At 48.1% G+C, this 20,907-nt stretch overlaps 1 protein-coding gene across 4 annotated transcripts; it reads left to right on the top strand.

Annotated features, from left to right (window-relative positions):
* The first annotated feature begins 239 nt into the window (after window positions 1-239).
* On the top strand, window positions 240-20,443 carry LOC137376660 (zinc finger protein 395-like). 4 transcript variants are annotated; one of them, XM_068045630.1, is made up of 10 exons: window positions 240-422; window positions 1,378-1,401; window positions 6,343-6,600; window positions 6,953-7,203; window positions 7,739-7,845; window positions 10,341-10,516; window positions 10,750-10,850; window positions 13,215-13,458; window positions 14,526-14,644; window positions 14,712-20,443. In XM_068045630.1, the coding sequence occupies exons 3-10, from the start codon at window positions 6,349-6,351 to the stop codon at window positions 14,848-14,850; spliced, it is 1,389 nt and encodes a 462-aa protein (XP_067901731.1). In that variant the 5' UTR covers window positions 240-422; window positions 1,378-1,401; window positions 6,343-6,348; the 3' UTR covers window positions 14,851-20,443. The 4 variants fall into 4 exon arrangements, with proteins under 4 accessions (XP_067901731.1, XP_067901735.1, XP_067901734.1 ...); XM_068045634.1 differs by having other exon boundaries at window positions 241-422; window positions 14,526-14,640; window positions 14,739-20,443; XM_068045633.1 differs by having other exon boundaries at window positions 244-422; window positions 14,739-20,443.
* The last annotated feature ends 464 nt before the right edge of the window (window positions 20,444-20,907 follow it).

Below are 20,907 nucleotides of genomic sequence, written 5' to 3'. Positions count from 1 at the left end.
TCTCATTCCCAGTTTATCCCCTTCACCAACTCCAGCCGCGTGGATTTGCTGTTTACAACCAGTTGTACAAACTGTTCACAAAACCAGGCCTGGATTTTAAACACATCTTAGTGCCACATTCAAACTCCGCTGCTTTTTTGCCAAAACGTCTGATTCAGCCAATCAAAAAGGTTCCTGTGTTTTTGTTACTAATTTAGGGGAATTTGTGAAGCAATGTTTACAGTGATGGGAATGCTAGGGGAGGAATAGAGCGGAATTGATCCTGATTTTCCGAAACTCCGGTCCGGGATTTCGGTCTCTCTCCAAGCATCCGGCTGCTGTTAAAGGTCCGAGTAAAGCGGGATTGAGAGCGGCCGGGACGGGGATCCAGACTTCCCCAGAGCAGTGCAGCTTGCTGCGGACCCTGCGCTCTCCCAGGCGGGGTAAGTGTCTGCAATGGCATCAGTGAGAGAGAGAGAGTGTCCACACTGTTTGCACTTCCCACTGTCCCACATTCAGAACTTTCCACTCGCTCCATATCCCAATTCCAAAGGCGCCGCTCAGCCTGAGTGCAATGGGAGCAGCCCTGGACCACTGGGTCAGGATATACCCCCTCCCCCCCCACTCCCATTCCTGACCGCACATCCCCATTCTCACCCCTACCTACCACATGTCTCTCTCACCCAACACCCCACATCCTGCCCTGTCACTCTCACCCCCACCCTTACACTCCCTTAACACCACACCTGGGCGTTTGGTAATCTGGGACTCTCTCCCTGCTGATGTTGCTGGAGATTTTCAAAGTTTTGTTTCAGCCTTGTATTTTTTATTTTGTTTAGAGATACAGCACTGAAACAGGCCCTTTGACCCACCGAGTCTGTGCCAACCCATTTTATACTAATCCCATATTCCCTACCACATCCCCACAATTCTCCTACCACCGACCTACACTCGGGGCAATTTACAATGACCAATTTACCTATCAACCTGCACGTTTTTGGCTGTGGGAGGAAACCGGAGCACCCAGTGGAAACCCACGCAGTCACAGGGAGAACTTGCAAACTCCACACAGGCAGTACCCAGAATCGAACCCGGGTCGCTGGAGCTGTGAGGCTGCGGTGCTAACCACTGCGCCACTGTGCCGCCCTATTTGAAGTAGAGCAGAGATTGTAGGGAATTTACCCTGACACGCTCGCTGCCTGACACGCTTGCTGCCTGACACACTCGTTCCCTGACACACAACTCATACACAGTGAACTTGTAGGATCAGAGTATTTTTTTAATTTGTAGTTGCTTACTTTGAATGAGGCATTCATTCAGATTTTCTGAATGTGAGAAAGAATAATATATTAAGTTGCTGAATTTTAATGGCATAATTTGAATTGTTTTCATCTGCAGATAAAAAGACTGAACGAACAGAAGGTAATTGTACTCTCCGATAACACTGTGTACATGAACATTTTGAAAAACTAGTTGATTCTGTCTTTATGAATGGGACTGAAGGTTATAGATAAGAGACTGATGGGTGGGTACTTAATGGAACACTGGATGGCTCAGTGGGACTGTGCCCACTGGATGGTAGAGAGCTTGAAGACTGGGGCTGGGGAATGGGATTTGAGGGCTGGGCACAGAGTATCAGATGTCCACCAAGTTAATGTCCTGCAGGAATTTCTATGGAGGGAAAACTAGGCAAAAACCTTCTCCTGGAGTTGCGAGTGTGAGAGTCTGTGGTGGGGTGGCTTTTACAGGATTTGTGGGAGGGGCAATCTCGAATGGCAGAATGGCCTTTTTGCACCCTGGGTCTTATTTTGTTTTACATAATTTACTGCTTTGGAGTTGCTCCCTCGACATTATTATTAACCCCAATGCTCTCCTGGCCAGCCTCCCATCTTCCACTCTTCATAAACCTGAGCTCATCCAAAATTCTGCTGTCCATGTCCTAACTCAGAGAGAGTCAAAGTCATTTATAACACAGCAGGAGGCCATTCGGCCCATCAAGAACATAAGAGATAAGAGCTGAAGTAGGCCATTTGTTCCTTCGAGTCTGCTCCACTATTCAATAAGATCACAGCTGATCTTCTCAACTCCACTTTTGTACTCAATGCCTCTCTTTATGAATCCCAAGATCCCATACGCTTTACTAACCATTCTCTCAATATGTCCTGCCACCTTCAAAGATCGATGCACCTGCACCCCCAGGTCCCTCGGTTCCTGCATGCTCTTTAGAACTGTGCCATTAAGTTTATTGTGCCTCTCCCTGTTCCTTCTGCCAAAATGCATCACCTCACACTTGTCAGTATTAAATTCCATCTGCCACCTCTTTGCCCATTCTGCTAGCCTATCTATGTCCTGTTACAGGTGGTTCACAACACCCTCACTGTTTGACACACCTCCAAGTTTGGTGTCATTGGCAGATTTTGTATTTCTACTCTGTATTCGGAGATCCAAGTCATTTATATATAAGGAAAAAAAGCAGTGGTCCCAGCACTGACCCTTGGGGAACACCACTGTCTACCATCCTCCAGTCTGAAAAGCAATCAATTCTTCATCATTTCCCCTGTGCTCACTGACCAACATTGGCTTCCGGTCCAGCAATGCCTCAATTTTAAAATTCTTATCGTCCTGTTCAAATCCCTCCATGACTTCGCCCCCTTCCTATCTCTGTAACTTCCTCCAAGATCTTTGCTCTCCTCCAATTTCGACCTCTTGCACATTCCCCATTTCCTTCGCTCCACCATTGGTGGCCGTACCTTCAGCTCCCTGAGCCCTGAGCTCTAGAATTCCACCCTAAACCTCTCTGCCTCTCGATTTCTTTCACTTCCTTTAAGACACTGCTTAAAAACTCCCTCTTTTTACTGAGCTTTTGGCCACTTGTCTTCACAGTGGCGCAGTGGTTAGCACCGCAGCCTCACAGCTCCAGTGACCTGGGTTCAATTCTGGGGACTGCCTGTGTGGAGTTTGCAAGTTCTCCCTGTGTCTGCGTGGGTTTCCTCCGGGTGCTCCGGTTTCCTCCCACATGCCAAAGACTTGCAGGTTGATAGGTAAATTGGCCATTATAAATTGTCCCTAGTATAGGTAGGTGGTAGGGGAATTGTGGGGATGTGGTAGGAATATGGAATTAGTGTAGGATTAGTATAAATGGGTGGTTGATGGTCGGCACAGACTCGGTGGGCCGAAGGGCCTGTTTCAGTGCTGTATCTCTAAATAAAAAAATTAAAAAAAATATCTCCTTATGTGGCTTAGTGTTAAATTTTGTTTGATAACATTCTTGTGAAGCGCTTTGGGGCATTGTACTATGATAAAGTTGCTATATAAATGCAAGTTGTTATTGGTAACAGTGATGTTCGACTGTGTGGGAAATGGTGGCTGAGGGATTGAGTTGGGAACAGTAGATGTTGTGTTATTAGACTAGTAAATCGGAGATCTGAACGAATAACCCAGAGAAGGTGAGTTCAGATCCTACCACAGGCAGCTTGAGAATTTGAATTCAGTTTACAAAACATAGAAATAAAAATCTGCTCTCAGTAAGAGTGAGCATGAAGCTTTGCGATTGTCATGAAAACCTGGTTTACTAATGTTCTTTGGGGGAAGGAAACCTAACGTCCTTACCCAATCTGGGCCTATATGTGACTCCAGTCCTACACCAACATGGCTGACTTTTAACTGTCCTCTGAGCACTCAGTTGTACTGCATGTTCTCAATTAGTGATGGACTTTAAATGCCAGCCTTGTTAGCGAGTCTCCCCCCCCCCCACCCCCCCCACCCCCCCCACCCAACTCCGCCCCAATCCTGAGAGAAGGAAAAATAAACCTAATCCTGACATCTCCAGATGTGCCATTCCAGCAGGGGCGGTGATCCGGAGCACGTATCCTGCTGGATCTGCTTCCCCTCCATAGCCTTGTGTGCTGTAGCTTGGTACTATATCACAAAAGTGTCAACTGTGACTCAGTGATTAGCAGTCTTGCCACTGAGTCTCAGTTCAGGGACAAAATGCTGGCTGACAATCCAGTGCAGTACTGAGGGAGTGCTGCACTTTTGGAGGTGCTGTCTGTCAGATAAAATATTAAACCAAGGCCCCATCTCTCGTCTCGGGTGCATCCGATGGCAATATTTCAAAGGAGAGCAGGGGAGTTCTCCTCTGTGCCCTGCCCAAATATTTATCTTTCAACCCTAAAACCAATTATTTGGTCATTATCACATTGCTATTTGTGGGATCTTGCAGTGCACAAATTGGTTGCCAGCCTTCCTACATTGTGACAGTGACTACACTCTGGAAGAACTTCATTGGCTATAAAGCACTTAGGGGCAGTCTGAGGTGGTGAAAGGTGATATAGGATTGACATGGTCTTGTCACTGAGGGGAATGGAAGAACACAGGAGAAAGAAGTCCTTGAGATCCTCAACCACTAACAGCACAAGATTTCCTTCTATGATTTTGTGTTGCTCTTGCACTATTGCTGATGTCTGATGCAGCTGAATCCTGTTCAGTGTCTGAATAAAGTTCCAGGAGTTGGAGAGTTGATGTGTGGAGTGAGGCTTGGGGATGGGATAGAGGGATCCCTTGGTTTTGCCCATGTCAGGGGGATTGAGGAAAGGTGACCAGCAGAGTCCCAGCACTTTACACAAGGAATGGACAATAATCCCACCCTGGTGGAGAGGCTCGCTCAGTCACATTAGTTCTGATGAAGGGTCACTGACCTGAAATGTTAACTCTGCTTCTCTCTTCACAGATGCTGCCAGACCTGCTGAGTGTTTTCAGCATTTCTTGTTTTTATTTCAGTCACATTGGTGAGTGGGTGAACTCTATAAAACGCTTGTAGGCCACAGCTATCAACAATTGACAAAAACCACTGCAGCCTGTCAGCACAGCCTCAAGGGCATTCTACATTGTGAACAAAACTCTCCTCTACCTGTCCCTGCCTTTGTGTTGCGGGGAGTGTGAAGGCTTCCAGAGTTGATTGGACCATGGGTTAGATTGATCCTCCTTTGCTGCTTGACCAGAGAACCTGGGATGAGGGCCAATGGCAATAACAACTTCTATTTATATAGCGCCTTTAACATAGTAAAATATTCCAAGGTATCTCACAGGAGCATTTCAAACAACATTTGACTGAGTCACATAAGGAGATGTTAACTCAGGTGCCCAAAAGCTTGGTGAATGAGGGAGGTTTTAAAGAGCATCTTAAAGGAGGAGAAAGAGGTGGAGAGGTTTAGGGATGGAATTCCAGATCTTTGGGCCAAGGCAGCTGAAGGCAATGGAGTGACGGAAATCACGATTGTGCAAGTGACCAGAATTGGAGGAGCACAGAGATCTCTCAGGGTTGTGGGGCTGGAGGAGATTACAGCAATAGGGAGGGTGAGGCCATGGAAAGATGTGAGCATAAGGTTGAAAATTTTAAAATCTCTCTTGGGTTTTGTCTGTGTCAAAATGTCAGCCTTGGGTGAGCAGTAACTGACTCCTGAGGTTTCAGAGTCTGCCCTGTCAGAATACTGTGTCTGTGTTGCTGGCACTGTGGAACAAATAGTAACAGTGAAACTGGGCCTGGGACTGTGGATTGAAATCAGTTTCCAACTGCAGGAGTGGTTAAGACAAGTCTGGACAGGTCATGAGTGGCACTCACTCTGTTGAACAGCTCTCTGCCCACAGGGAGGATGATTCATTCACTATTTGCATTCACTCTGTGAATGTGGCACAAACTGGTTGCCCTTCCCTGGATGGTAATGGTTCATCCTCTCCTTCAACAGTAGTGAACAGTTTGATACAATCTGAGTGGCTTGCTAGTAGAGGCAGTTGAGCAACACACAGGCCAGACGGGGTAAGGACCCCAGGTTTCCTTCTCTAAAGGACATTAGTGAACCAGTTGGATTTTTATGACAATCCCAAAGCTTCACGGTCACTTTTAACAGTTCCCAATTTCCAGATTCTTTAAACTTGAATTCAAATTGTCAAACTGCCCTGGTGGGATTTGAACTCATGTTTTCCAGGTCATTAATCCAGTAACAGAACCATGACACTCCTGGACTTGTATAATTCACAGCAGCTGAGACTGTAGCTCCCTTCTCCCCCTCTCTTCCACCTCCCCACCCCCCCACCAGTCCCAGGCTGCACCTGGTTCAGGCGGTGGGCTCGGACGAGCGGTTTCAGTGACAGGTGCAGGTTTCAGTGGATTGGTCCTTGTCGAATGTTGACTGTAGTGTGGACCCAATGACAGACATGGCTTGAGTGATGATTGTACACCCTGACTGCTGGGTGTCCAGATGTCACCAGATGTGCAGGGTTCTTGGACAATAAGAGTGTGTTTACATCCATGATATGATGGTTTATACCTGATATTGGAGCCTCTGTTTATCACCTTCCTGACAGGTAAGGATGGCGAGTGTACTGTCCAGACGTCTGGGAAAACGATCACTGCTGGGTGCCCTTGTTCACACGCCCAGTCCTTCCGGAGATGGGATGCTGATTCCTGGTGTAATACAAGCATTCCGGTTGGATCCCAGGAGCAGCACATCCTTGTACACAGTGTCGTTTGAGGATGGCCAGTTCAAGGAGTACAGCGAAGATAATATCATTGGACCAGGGTTTAAGAGCCTGTCTCGATTTAAACTCTATCCAGGGCAGAAGGTAAGTTCAGCTGAAAACTGTCGCACTATTTGTGCGGGTTCGGTGCCTGTTTGGGGGACAGGAGCCCAGGGCCAAGGGTGACTAAAGGAGGCAGCGAAAACCTCAGCTCGCCTTTCACACCTGCTGGTGGCCTGGAAGTCAATTCTTTAGCTGCAGCCCTTTCATGTGAATGGGAGAAATGGGGAAAGGCAGCACAATTGGCTCCAGATTTCAGTTTCTGATGAGCATTGGGCCCAGATATTGTTTGAACACAGCAGTTGAATGGATGCTGTCGATGGAATGCCTCTCCTATCTTAACATCCACACCCCCTCCCCTCAGCTGATGATGATGGCCTTGCCTTGCCACCCTCAGGTTTATCTGACCCACAGCGGGCGTGAGTGCGCTGGGCTGGTTGAGCAACACAATCACGTGGATAATGAGGTCCTGATCTACGTGGAGGAACTGGGGCTGCGCTCGCTGCGGAGAATCGAGGATGTACGACTGGGAGAGAGCCGGAAGTCGCTGCGACTCCGGGAGCTGGAGAGGGAGCACACGAGAGTGACAACCAATCCCTCTGAGCCCAAGAGGAACCATTGCTCCGACAGCATCAACGTGCCTACAAGGTGGGTCTGCATGGGGGAGGTGAGTGGGAGGGGGAGTGAAGATCTCAGCACTCACAGGTGAGTGGCAGGGGGAGTGAAGATCTCAGCACTCACAGGTGAGTGGCAGGGGGAGTGAAGATCTCAGCACTCACAGGTGAGTGGCAGGGGGAGTGAAGATCTCAGCACTCACAGGTATTTCACTGGGGGTGCAGTGGAAGAAGGGAGAAGATGCTGTAAGGATCTTGCTATTTCCTGGGAAAGCTCAGAGCTGTTACTGCCAATTCCTGGAGCTCTGGAAATCAGCACTGCCCCTCCCTCGTGCAGCGGGGGGAGAGGGCGAGGCCAATGGTGGTCCCAGTGTGGGGACAGGAATGGCTTCATGTTCCTGGCAGGATTCCAGGGTAAATCCAGTGCCAGGTCACTGGAAGGAGCTGCTTTGCGGTGTGGCTATGTAGTAGACATCTGCTTGTGCAGAATGGTCACTGAGTGGCCTCTGAACCCTGTTGTAGATAGCTTTCACTACCAGGTACTAATCCCCGCATGTTATTCGCTTCAGGGTCTCGGGAACGGTTGATATGGACGAGATCATGGCAGCCATGGTGCTCACCAGCCTGTCGTCCAATCCACTGGTTAACAGCCCCTTGGACACCAGACCAATGACAGGTAAGAACATTGACTGGTGCTATCACATGACTAAAGGATTATCCTCTAGGGGTGGCTTTGTTTCACTTGGGGGGGTCTCCATTAAATTCTAATGGGGTGTTGGTCTGTGCCTGCCCTCTCACACATGGGATTTTTTAAAATTCATTTTTTTGTGGGATGTGGACGTCGCTGGCAAAGCCAGCATTTGTTGCCCATCCCGAATTGACCTTGAACTGAGTGTCTTGCTGGGCCATTTCAGAGGGCATTTTAAGAGTTAACCATATTGCTGTGGGTCTGGAGTCACATGTAGGCCAGACCAGGTAAGGACAGCAGATTTTCTTCCTTAAAGGACATTAGTGAATCAGATGGGTTTTTACAACAATCGACAATGGTTTCATGGTCACCACTAGTCTAGCTTTCAATTCCAGATTTATTAATTGTATTCAAATTTCACCATCTGCCATGGTGGGATTCGAACCCATTTTCACAGGGATTAGCCTGGGCTCTGGATTACTAGTCCAGTGACATTACCACTTTGCCAACCCCTCCTCTAATAAATGTCTGATATACACTCAAACCTACTAATTCACACACATGGTTCACACTCGAACCTATAAACTCACACACATGGTTCACACTCGAACCTGCGAGCTCACACACATGGTTCACACTCAAACCTATAAACTCACACACATGGTTCACACTCAAACCTATAAACTCACACACATGGTTCACACTCAAACCTACGAATTCACACACATGGTTCACACTCAAACCTACTAATTCACACACATGGTTCACACTCAAACCTGCGAGCTCACACATATGGTTCACACTCAAACCTATAAACTCACACACATGGTTCACACTCAAACCTACGAATTCACACACATGGTTCACACTCAAACCTACTAATTCACACACATGGTTCACACTCAAACCTGCGAGCTCACACATATGGTTCACACTCAAACCTATAAACTCACACACATGGTTCACACTCAAACCTACGAATTCACACACATGGTTCACACTCAAACCTACTAATTCACACACATGGTTCACACTCAAACCTATAAACTCACACACATTGTCCACACTCGAACCTGCGAGCTCACACATATGGTCCACACTCGAACCTGCGAGCTCACACACATGGTTCACACTCAAACCTACTAATTCACACACATGGTTCACACTCAAACCTATGAATTCACACACATGGTTCACACTCAAACCTATAAACTCACACACATGGTTCACACTCAAACCTATAAACTCACACACATTGTTCACACTCGAACCTGCGAGCTCACACATATGGTTCACACTCAAACCTACTAATTCACACACATGGTTCACACTCAAACCTATGAATTCACACACATGGTTCACACTCAAACCTACGAATTCACACACATGGTTCACACTCAAACCTACGAATTCACACACATGGTTCACACTCAAACCTATAAACTCACACACATGGTTCACACACCAACCTATAAACTCACACACATGGTTCACACTCAAACCTATAAACTCACACACATTGTTCACACTCGAACCTGCGAGCTCACACATATGGTCCACACTCGAACCTGCGAGCTCACACACATGGTTCACACTCAAACCTACTAATTCACACACATGGTTCACACTCGAACCTGCGAGCTCACACACATTGGGCTGGATTTTACGGTGGGTGGGGGGGGAGCTGTCTACCGGCCGAAGAGTCGGTGGTGATCCCGCCTCCGCTGGGCCTTGGGATCCAGATCGGGATTTTTTGCTCCCCAGGCCCTTAATTGGTTTTGGGTGGGACTTTCTGCTCATTGAGACAGGAAGTCCCGCCTAATGGAACTGCCGGCCAATCAGGAGGCCGGGAGCTCTTAGTCTCAGCAGCACCACTGGGAGTGGTGGCCACTGCTGGGATTGCAGCCCAGCTGAATGATGATGACGGAGAGCACGGAAAAGAGATGAGTTTTTAGGGCCTCGCCTGGGACAATTGGTCGGGCCCCGATGAGGCGGAGGGGGGGGGGGGGTCGGTCAGGGGGCAAGGGGCATGCTGGGCGTTGGGGGCAGTTAGGGTTTTGGGGGCAGCCCTCTGTGGGACACAGGGTACCTGATCAGAAGGGCCACCCCAGCCTGCCAGAAGGGCACCTACTTTTATCAGGTGGCTTTTCTGAGGCCTCAGCTGCCCGTCTGCCAACCATAAAATCCCCCTGGCGGCGGGCAGAGGCTCTTAAGGGCCTTGATTGGCCTGGGGCGGGCAGGCTGTTTCTTGCTGCCGCCACCCTGTGTAAATTGGCAGCAGAGGGGGGAGCGGATTGGGAAGGGCCCCTTGAGCCTCGATTCCATTTTACATCACCCCACCCCCCTGCCGTCTCCCCTTGCCACTAGCCTGCTCTTTTGGGGGGGCATAAAATTCTGGCCATTTTCACACTTGTCCTTAACTGATTGCTATGGGTTAGATATGGTGTTACTGAATCTTCCTGTGTGACTTGTCCCTGTGCCAGTGTTGGGAGACTCTGGGAATGACTCCGGGAGTGGGAACAGCATCAATTGGAGTTCGTGCTGGAGCAGCAATTCCTCATCCCCTTCACCACCACAACTTACACCAGAGCTTGGCACAGCCCAGGCAGATGATGCACATCCACTGCTGTTTGAGGAGCCAGCTCCCCGTAAAAGGAAGGTGAGTAAACAGAAACGGAAGCGGAATACGGAGTTGGTTCTGGGGGGGGTGGTGGGGAAGGAGAGTGGTGAGCGACAGACAAATGGAAGGGCACACTCAGTTTCAGAAGCAGCTGCTGTGGACACTCACTCAGAGTGATGCTGGCCTGTATCAGCTCATTGTGCTGGGGCTGTGATGAAGGAGATGCTTCCCTTGATGTTTAACTCCCTCTGTCCCCATCCTTTCCCTCCCAGAACTCGATGAAGCTCCTGTATCGCTGCATGTGGCCAAGCTGCCAGAAACTTCTCTCGTCAACTGTCGGGATCCGGAGGCACATCCGAACCGTGCATCTCAGGTAGGAAGGGCCTGGATGACGGAGGCTACAGGGAGGAGAGGCCTCAGGAGGAGGGACATTGTGGGAGGAGAGGCTGATGTGGCTGGTTGCCTGCCCCCAGTAAAAGTGGAACATCAAACTCTGGGACATGCAGCTGAAGAAGGTCCCACAATCAAACACTCCCAGGACAGGTACAGCTCGGGGGTTAGATACAGAGTAAAGCTCCCTCTACACTGTCCCCATCAAACACTCCCAGGACAGGTACAGCACGGGGTTAGATACAGAGTAAAGCTCCCTCTACACTGTCCCATCAAACACTCCCAGGACAGGTACAGCACGGGGGTTAGATACAGAGTAAAGCTCCCTCTACACTGTCCCATCAAACACTCCCAGGACAGGTACAGCTCGGGGGTTAGATACAGAGTAAAGCTCCCTCTACACTGTCCCATCAAACACTCCCAGGACAGGTACAGCTCGGGGGTTAGATACAGAGTAAAGCTCCCTCTACACTGTCCCCATCAAACACTCCCAGGACAGGTACAGCACGGGGGTTAGATACACAGTAAAGCTCCCTCTACACTGTCCTACTGGCACAATCTCTGCAGAATATAAAAATCTGTTGAAGGAAATCCTGAGTTGTGTCCTCCCTCGAGTGGTGCAGTAGGTTATTGCAATTGCTGATGTGTTTCGGGACCGTGCAGTTTAACCACAGTCAGCACATGCAGTTGCCGCATCACTGCCCTGCACCGTGGACCAGGGAGGGCAGCCAGTGAGCTTCCTGTTGGCACTGCCCAGTGACCTCTGGAATTATGTGCACTTGATGTCAGTTTAGGGGTTTCAGTTATGTGGACAAGCAGGAATTGTTCTCTATCGGGCAGAGAAGACTAAGGGAAGATTTAATAGATGTGTTCAAAATCATAAAGGGTTTTCATAAAGTAAGATTGAGGACAGGCAATATAAAATGAGTGGTGCAATTGTAAAGGGGTGCAGGAGCAGAGGGACCTGGGTGTATATGTGCACAAATCATTGAAGGTGGCAGGGCAGGTTGAGAAAGTGATTAATAAAGCATACAGTGTCCTGGGCTTTATAAATAGGGGCATAAGGTACAAGAATAAGGCAGTTATGATAAAACTGTGTAAAACACTGGTTCGGCCTCACCTGGAGTACTGTGACCAGTTCTGGGCACTGCACTTTAGGAAGGATGGATGTGACGGTGTTTGAGAGGGTGCAGAAAAGATTCACGAGAATGGTTTCAGGGATGAGGAACTTCAGTTATGTGGATTGATTGGAGAAGCTGGGGCTGCTCTCCTTTAGAGAAGAGAAGGTTGAGAGGAGATTTGATAGAGGAGCTCAAAATGGTGAGTGTTCTGGACAGAGTAGATAGAGAGAATCTGTTCCCATTGACAGAAGGGTCGAGAACCAGAGGACACTGATTTAAGGTGATTGGCAAAAGAAGCAACACCGACATGAGGAAAAACATTTTTACACAGCGAGTGGTTAAGGTCTGGAATACACTGCCTGACAGTGTGGTGGAGGCAGGTTCAATCGAGGCATTCAAAAGAGAATTGGATAATTATCTGAAGAGAAAAGACTAGCAGGGCTGCAGGGAAAGGGCGGGGTTGGGACTGGGTGAGTTGCTCTTGCAGAGAGCCGGCATGGATTTGACAGGCCGAATGGCCTCATTCTGTACTGTAACCATTCTATGATTCTAAGAAAGCCTTTCCAGTGGCAGGAGGGTCAGTAACCAAAGGAAATCGATTTAAGATAATTGGCAGAAGAACGAGAAGGGGAGATGACGAGACCTTTTAAGTGCCCAACGAGTTGTTGTGCTCTGGAATGCGCTGCCTGAAAGGGCAGTGGAAGCAGATTCAATAGTAACTTTCAAAAGGCAATTGGATAAATACTTGGAAAAGAAAAATTGCAGGGCTATGGGGAAAGAACAGGGGATAAGTGGGACCAATTGGATAGCTGTTTCAAAGAGCTGGCACAGGCACAATGGGCTGAATGGCCTCCTTCTGTGCTGTATGATTCTATGTCATTGAGTGAGGACAGGGTGTAACTTGCTGCTGAAGCACCTTGTGCTTCAATAGTCTCAGGTTGAATGTGAAGCTCGGCCTTCTGGCTGAGGTAATGGGCCAGGTGGGGTGGGGGTTTTGTTCAGCCCGTGTTCACTGAGCCTCCCCCCAGCATCGTGATGCCAGGAAACTAACCCCAGCGCTGCATATTTGAGTCAGTCTGAGATTGAGTTTGAGGCAATGGGTGTCACTCGCTGATGGACCTGCTTCTGGGAAAAGACAGACTGTCAGCTGGGATTCAGACTGAGGTTCCTGAGGAATTGCTGGTCTTGTGTTTTAAGCGTTGTTCTTGCTGTTTTAATTCTGACAGACGCAGCGACTCAGATCATAGTGATGGAGAGGAAGATTTTTACTACACTGAGATCCGAGTGAACGCGGACAAGGCCTCAGAGATCCTGTATAGTCGTCGCTGTGTGTCCCCACCCGCTGTTCTCCAGTGTCAAAAAATTCCTGCTGGCCCAAAGGAGGAGGCATCGGAATTCCAGGTGTCAGACACACTCAGTCAGTCTGCTCCCAGCTGCCTGTGGCAGGTCTGTGTGGATCACACCTATCAGGTAGGGGAGGCAGAGGGCTCAGGCTGCTCAAACTACATAGAGGAGATTGTATAGATACGCTAAACTAACAGAATCCCAGCTTTCTGAGTCTCATACCCCTTAACTGAGGGCAGTGTCTGTGGGTCTGGGCAGTAACCGTGGGTCTGGGCAGTAACCGTGGGTCTGGGCAGTAACCGTGGGTCGGGCAGTGTCTGTGGGTCCGGGCAGTGTCTGTGGGTCCGGGCAGTGTCTGTGGGTCCGGGCAGTGTCTGTGGGTCCGGGCAGTGACCGTGGGTCCGGGCAGTGACCGTGGGTCCGGGCAGTGACCGTGGGTCCGGGCAGTGACTGTGGGTCCGGGCAGTGACCGTGGGTCTGGGCAGTGACCGTGGGTCTGGGCAGTGTCCGTGGGTCTGGGCAGTGACCGTGGGTCTGGGCAGTGACCGTGGGTCTGGGCAGTGTCCGTGGGTCTGGGCAGTGACCGTGGGTCTGGGCAGTGACCGTGGGTCTGGGCAGAGTCTGTGGGTCTGGGCAGAGTCTGTGGGTCTGGGCAGAGTCTGTGGGTCTGGGCAGAGTCTGTGGGTCTGGGCAGAGTCTGTGGGTGTGGGCAGTGTCTGTGGGTGTGGGCAGTGTCTGTGGGTGTGGGCAGTGTCTGTGGGTGTGGGCAGTGTCTGTGGGTGAGGGCAGTGTCTGTGGGTCTGGGCAGTCACCGTGGGTCTGGACAGTGTCTGTGGGTCTGGGCAGTCACCGTGGGTGTGGGCAGTGTCTGTGGGTGTGGGCAGTGTCTGTGGGTGTGGGCAGTGTCTGTGGGTCTGGGCAGTCACCGTGGGTGTGGGCAGTCACCGTGGGTGTGGGCAGTCACCGTGGGTGTGGGCAGTGTCTGTGGGTGTGGGTAGTGTCTGTGGGTCTGGGCAGTCACCGTTGGTCTGGGCAGTCACCGTTGGTCTGGGCAGTCACCGTTGGTCTGGGCAGTGTCTGTGGGTCTGGGCAGTGTCTGTGGGTGTGGGCAGTCACCGTTGGTCTGGGCAGTGTCTATGGGTGTGGGCAGTGTCTGTGGGTCTGGGCAGTGACTGTGTCTCCTTCTGTTCCAGGTCTCTCCAGAGTATGGCTGTGCCTTCACGTTTGGAGATTGCTCTGTGCAACCACAAGTGGCTTTGTTCAAACCGCACATTGTATTTGCTTCGATGCCGCAGGCTCTCAGCAGAGGCAAGTGAGTGAGGGCGGGGCTCCTATTGTGGGAAATATGACCATTTCACTGTCTGTAAAAGTAATAAAAGTAAGAGATTGTTTTTGCTGGTTGACAGGAAGGTCCGTGGTGAAGCTAAGAAATGTCGCAAGGTGTATGGTGTGGAGAACAGGAGCCAGTGGTGTACGGCCTGTAAATGGAAGAAAGCCTGTCAACGCTTTCATGACTGAATGAAGAAAGCTGGTGGGTGATTGGTGGGATCACAGAGCTCACCCTGCTTGTTTTTATATCCATGAGCTCTTTGTGAGAAGAGGGTCTCCCAGGAATCGGGACAAAGCGGATTTGCCCCTCTATGGGGTGGACTGATATGGTTGGATCTGGGGGTATAGACTTGGAGCCAGTGGTGGAGTTTCCGGTTCATTCTGCAGTGTGTCTCGGAGTGAAATGGGGGGAGGGAACAAATTCTGCTCTTTTTGGGCCAGTTATGTGCAGTAGGTTGGACGCAAGGGATTGAGCAGAATGTTCCAATTGACAGGGTTTGTCAGAGACCTGGGACCCTGAGCCACAGTCCACCCCTGGCCAGTCGCTGAGCGGAGCCACCCTGTGACCACAGCACTCTGAGAGGACGGTGCTGAGCTGTCCATGGACCTTTACTATTTCTTGTCACTCAGACATGGTTCCTCTCCAGATTTTACTGGTTCTGACCACGTTTGCAAATTGGGCTCCACCATCGCTATTTTGTTATAAACAGTATTTTTCTGGGGAGAGGCTGGAGATGAAAGAAGGAAAGCAACCAGGCTCCAACTGACCTAGAATGGTAGAATGATTACTGCACAGGAGGAGGCCATTCGGCCCATCATGTCTGTGCCAACTCTGTAAAAGCAACTCACCTAGTCCCACTCTCCTGCCTTTCCCCTGTAACCCTGCAAATTTTCTCTTCAGATAATTATCCAATTCCCTTTTGAAGACCTCGATTGAACCTGCCTCCACCTCACTCTCAGACAGAGCATTCCAAATCCTAACCACTCGCTGTGTAAAAACGTTTTTCCTCATGTCACCTCTGGTTCTCGATCCTTCAGCCAATGGGAACAAGTTTCTCCCTATCTACTCTATCTAGACCCCTAATGATTGAAAACCTCTAAAATCTTCTTTTAATCTTCTCTAAGGGAACAGGCCCAGCTTCTCCAATCTATCCTTCTAACTGAAGTCTCTCATCCCTGAAAACATCCTCATCAATCTTTTCTGCGCCCTCTCTAATGCCTTCATATCCTTCCTAAAATTTGGTGCCCAGAATGAACACAGTAGCCAGGATTTTGCCAGATGTGGGCTGGAGGGGGTGGGAGTTGGTAAAGCCATGGAGAATCACGTTGGATTGGTTCCTCGATGCAGTTCCACTGTCGGGGCATTTTACCGACGGCAGGACCAGAAGCGGAGGGACTGGGAGGCAGGCAGCCAATTTACATAATTAAAGACCCAATTAGGGGCCATGTGGTGTAATGTGGAGAAGCTGCCAGCTAAATGGAAGCAGCTTCCCCGTGACAGCCCACAGCAGGTAGGTTTAATAGAGCAAAGAGAGGGCCACAGGCAAGGAAGACACTGCCCCAGCCTCAACAATTTCCCCAGAGTTTTCCCTCTTGAAAATGGGCCCCATTATTGAAAAAAAAATGTTCTTACCTTCCGAGCTGCTGAGTTCTCCTGCTTCCTGCAACAACAACCATCTCTCCCAATGGTGCCACTGAGGCATCTCTGGGTGCTCTGGGCCTGCAGCACTGGGAACCTGCCTGCTGCCCTGAATTGGACGGCAGGCCCGTAGGTGGCCAATTAGCTGGTAGAATTCCTGAGCAGGTCTTTTTGCTGACAAGTGCAGGCTTGGAAACCACTTTTTATCCTAACATTGGGGTCCTGACTCTGCTTATAAAATTCATCCCAATACTGCAGTTGAGGCTGAAACAGTGTTTGTAATGGTTCACCATAACTTCCTTGCTTTTGTACTCTGCGCCTCGATTTATAAAGCCCAGGATCCTGTATTCTTATTTTATTAACCTGCCCTGCCACCTTGAACAATTTGTACACATATACCCCCAGGTCTCTTTGTTCCTACAGCCCCGTTAGAACTCTGTCCTTTGTTTTATATTGCGTCGCCTAGTTCTTCCTCTCAAAATGTATCACTTCACTCTTCTCTCCACTAAATTTCACCTACCATGTGTCTACCCATTCCACCAGCCTGTCTCTGTCCTCTTGAAGTTTATCACTATCCTCCTCACAGTTCACAATACTTCCAAGTTTTGTGTCATCTGCAAATTTTGAAATTGTGCCCCATATACCTAAGTCTGGCTCATTAATATAGATCAAGAAAAGCAGTGGCCTTAATAACAACCTCTGGGGAACCCCACTATATATCGTCCTACAGTCCATTCACCACTACTCTCTGTTTTCTGTCACTCAGCCAACTTCATATCCGTGCTGCCTGTGCCCCATTTATTTCACTGGCTTCAACTTTGCTGACAAGCCTATTATGTGGCACTTTATCAAACGCCTTTTGGAAGTCCATGTACACCATATCAACTCTCTCTGTTATCTCATCAAAAAACTCAGTCAAATTAGTTCAACGCGATTTGCCCTGAACAAATCCATCCTGGCTTTCCTTAATTAATCCACATTTGTCCAAGTGACTGTTAATTTTGTCCCGGATTCTCGTTTCTGATAGCTATTCCACTAGTAACGTTAAACTGACTGGCCCGAAATTGCTGGGTTTATCCATACACTTATCTCTGAACGTGAGTGTACCATTTGCAGTTCTCCAGTTGTCTGGCTTCACCCCTGTATCTAAGGAGGATTGGAAGATTCTGACCAGTGCCTCACCATTTCTATCCACACTTCCCTCCATATCCTCAATGCATCTGACCTGGTCCTGGTGACTTATTAACTTTACAGCCAGCTTATCTTTTATCAATTACCTCCTCCTTCACCCTGACTTGTACATCACCTTCTTCCTTGGTAAAGACAGATGCAAAGTACTCATTTAGTACCTCAACCATACCCTCAGCCTCCATGTGTTATGCCTCATTCCTCCGTTTACCACTCTTTTACTATTTATATGCATATAGAAGACTTTTGGATTCCCTTTTATGTTAACTGTCAGTCTCTTCTTATGATCTCTCTTTGTTTCTCTTATTTCTTTTTTCGCTTCCCCTCTGAACTTCCTATATTCTGCCTGGTTCTCAATTGTATAGTCAACCTGATGTCTGTCATATGCTCCCTTTTACTGCTTCATCTTTACTCTCTATCTCTTTTGTCGTCCAGGGAGCTCTGGATTTGTTTGCCCAACTTTTCCTCATGATAATATACCGTGACTGTACCCGTACCATCTCCACTTCAAAGGCAGCCCATTGTTCCATTACAGTTTTGCCTTCTAGTCTTTGATTATCATTTATGTGGGCCAGATCTGTTCTCACCCCATTGAAGTTGGCCTTCCCCAATTAATTATCTTTACTCTGGATTGCTCCTTGTCCTTTTCCATAGCCAACCTGAACCTTATGAAGCTATGGTCACTGTCCCCTCAATGTTTCCCGACTGATACCTGAGTCACTCGACCCAGCTCATGCCCCAGAACCAGATCCAGCAATGCTGCTTCCTCTGGACTGGAGACATACTGATGGAGAAAATTATCCTACACTTGAGAACCTCTTCCCATTTGCTGCCCTTTACACTGTTACTATCCCAGTCTATATTTGGATAATTCAATCCCCCATTATAACTACTCTATAATTCTTGCACCTCGCCATCATTTTCCTTCAGTTATACTCTTCTATATGATCAAATCTCCTTCCAAGCTCTATTTGTTGAAGGTTTTACTCTCCACAGCTCATTGTTTCTGATGCTGGACTATTTATTTTAGATCTGGATGATTATTAAAAAAAAGAGTGGCCCCACTGTAACTATGTGGAGTGGAGTTTGACTGGAGAGAGGAGGGCAGACAATGAGGTTTATTATTTACAGCTGTTAAAAGGTGCTCAAAATTCAGAAACATGTGCTTAATTTGCCCAGAATCTGGGAACAGTTGGTGACATCACCATCTCTACACTGGGTAAAAAGAAAATCAGGAATTTTGTCCTGATCTGTCTTCCCGTCCATATATCCTCATTTGTGACATCATCCGTCACTAATTCCTCACCTGCTCTCTGGGTTTGAGCCTTCATCCAGACCTCTCAATATTAGTGTTTGTAAGATTGCTGTCAGATCTTCTGCTTTTTTTGCTCTTTTGTGGAATAAGTTTTTTTTTCCCAGTGGGAAATGATGGAATGTTTTTAAAATGTTTGGTGCATGTGACTGAGGAGCCAATGAGAGGCTGTGTGCAGTCTCCATGGGCCTGCGGTGTGAGTAGGCTGGTGCTGGAGAACACTTTCAGATCCTGCATTATCCTGACACGGTTATCACCAGCTGTGGCTGTGACCAGCTGACATTCCCTACTCCCACCCAGTGAACCAGTTAATAGACTCTGACACTGTGCCAGTGACACTCGGTCACAGCTTCACAAGTTGCTGGGTTGTTTAATTTGCGAGGTGAGCTGTTTGGAGGGGTCAGTGGATGCCCTGTACTAACTGGCATGGCATCTAAGGATTTGAGCATCTGTCTGCCCTGTACTCGTGCCAACCTTCTCCAGAGGTGGGTTCGAGGTACTGCTACATGTCCCTCTGCTCCAAATGTCCCACAGGTTTCAGATTGTGGCCCGGACGTTGTGTAGGATTCTCCTAGCAGTCAAAGTGAAAAAGACTAAGATCCTCTCCTGATCAGGTAGAGTACTGAAGTAAAAGATGCTGTGCTTCCACTGCCCTGTGTTTGTATATAATACCTAGTCCTCTCACTCTCTTGGGCATGTCACAGGAAGGGAGTCTGGATAAAATGTCTGCTGCAAGCTTGTATAAACTAACGGTTTTAAAGGGACTGGTTAAATAGATTGGACAGCGAGAGGAGACACTCCTCACCTCTGTCCCACTTTCCCTGGCCCCCACTAATACCCCTCCCTCTGCTCTGATACCCAGTAGCTGGGGCACGTTGGAATCTGAACCAGGCCCAAGGCTACAATGTAAAATTGTATGCATGCTTTGTCTTAAAAAAAGCTTTAATAATTCATAAAAGAAATGAAGATATAATCAAACAACATTCTGAATTTTATGAAGGCCTTTAAATTATCAGAATATGAATTACATTTTTTTATATATTTATATAAAAAATAAATATGAGTACAGTGAACTTGAGGTGTGTCAGTAATTTTACGACCAATTCTGATCGGTAACAGTGAGTCTGTGGGTAGTGAAACCAGCAAAAGTATTTTTAAAAGCAGGTCCATCTGATACAAGGGCCCAGAAGATGTCCAGACACAGTCTGATGAAAGGTCACTGACCTGAAACGTTAACTCTGTTTCTCTCTCCATAGATGCTGCCAGACCTGCTGAGTATTTCCAGCATTTTTTTGTTTTTATTCCAGACACAGTCGTTTTTCTAATGTTCAGATAGAAATAGTTACATAAAATTTAGACATTTGCGTGGGTTATGCACCTTCGTCCTCAGACTTTATTGGGGACAACAAGCCTTGGTGGTTCTGTGATATCTGCTTTCTGGACTGCTGCCAGTCCCACACTTGGCATGGTGTCAGATCCACGAGGTGTGGGTTTGTTCTGTGCTCCCCTCATTAGTCTGGTGAGGTCACTGTGGTTCAGAAGCTAGCACAAATGTGGAAGTCTTGCTGTTTAACTCTTTGGTTATATTAAAGGGTTCGACATGGGCTGATTTTGTACACTTCATAAAACTTCAGAATTTTAAATAAAAAGTGAAATTAAAAATGTGACTAGAATTTAACAATTTACATCAATGACAAACAATCCTGTCAGAGGATCATTGGCACCTGGTTTGGAATAGACAGGGTTGGGGAGGTCGGTGTCACTGGCAAGGCTGGCATTTATTGCTCGTTCCTAGTTACCTGAGAAGATGAGGGTGGGCTCCCCTTCAGCGTGAACCATTGTAATGGTTTTAATATATTTGGTACCAGACTTTTAATTTCAGATTTTTTCTTAATTGAATTCAAAATCTGTAACTGCCTTGGTGGGATTTAAATTTACACTGTCTGAATTATTAGTCCTGTAAATCTGTATCAGCTGACCCAGGCATCTAGCTGGAATTGAGGAAGAGTAAGCTGTGCGTGTTCCACCATTCTGCATCTTTTTAATCCATTGTATGACCTGGAGAACTTCCTAATAACTTACTCACAAATTAATCCTGCAGATTCAC

Source organism: Heterodontus francisci, chromosome 13 (genome assembly GCF_036365525.1).
Source record: "Heterodontus francisci isolate sHetFra1 chromosome 13, sHetFra1.hap1, whole genome shotgun sequence".
NCBI lineage: Eukaryota > Metazoa > Chordata > Chondrichthyes > Heterodontiformes > Heterodontidae > Heterodontus > Heterodontus francisci.
The sequence above is the reverse complement of the archived record's forward strand: the minus strand, read 5'-3'. Positions and strand labels throughout refer to the sequence as shown.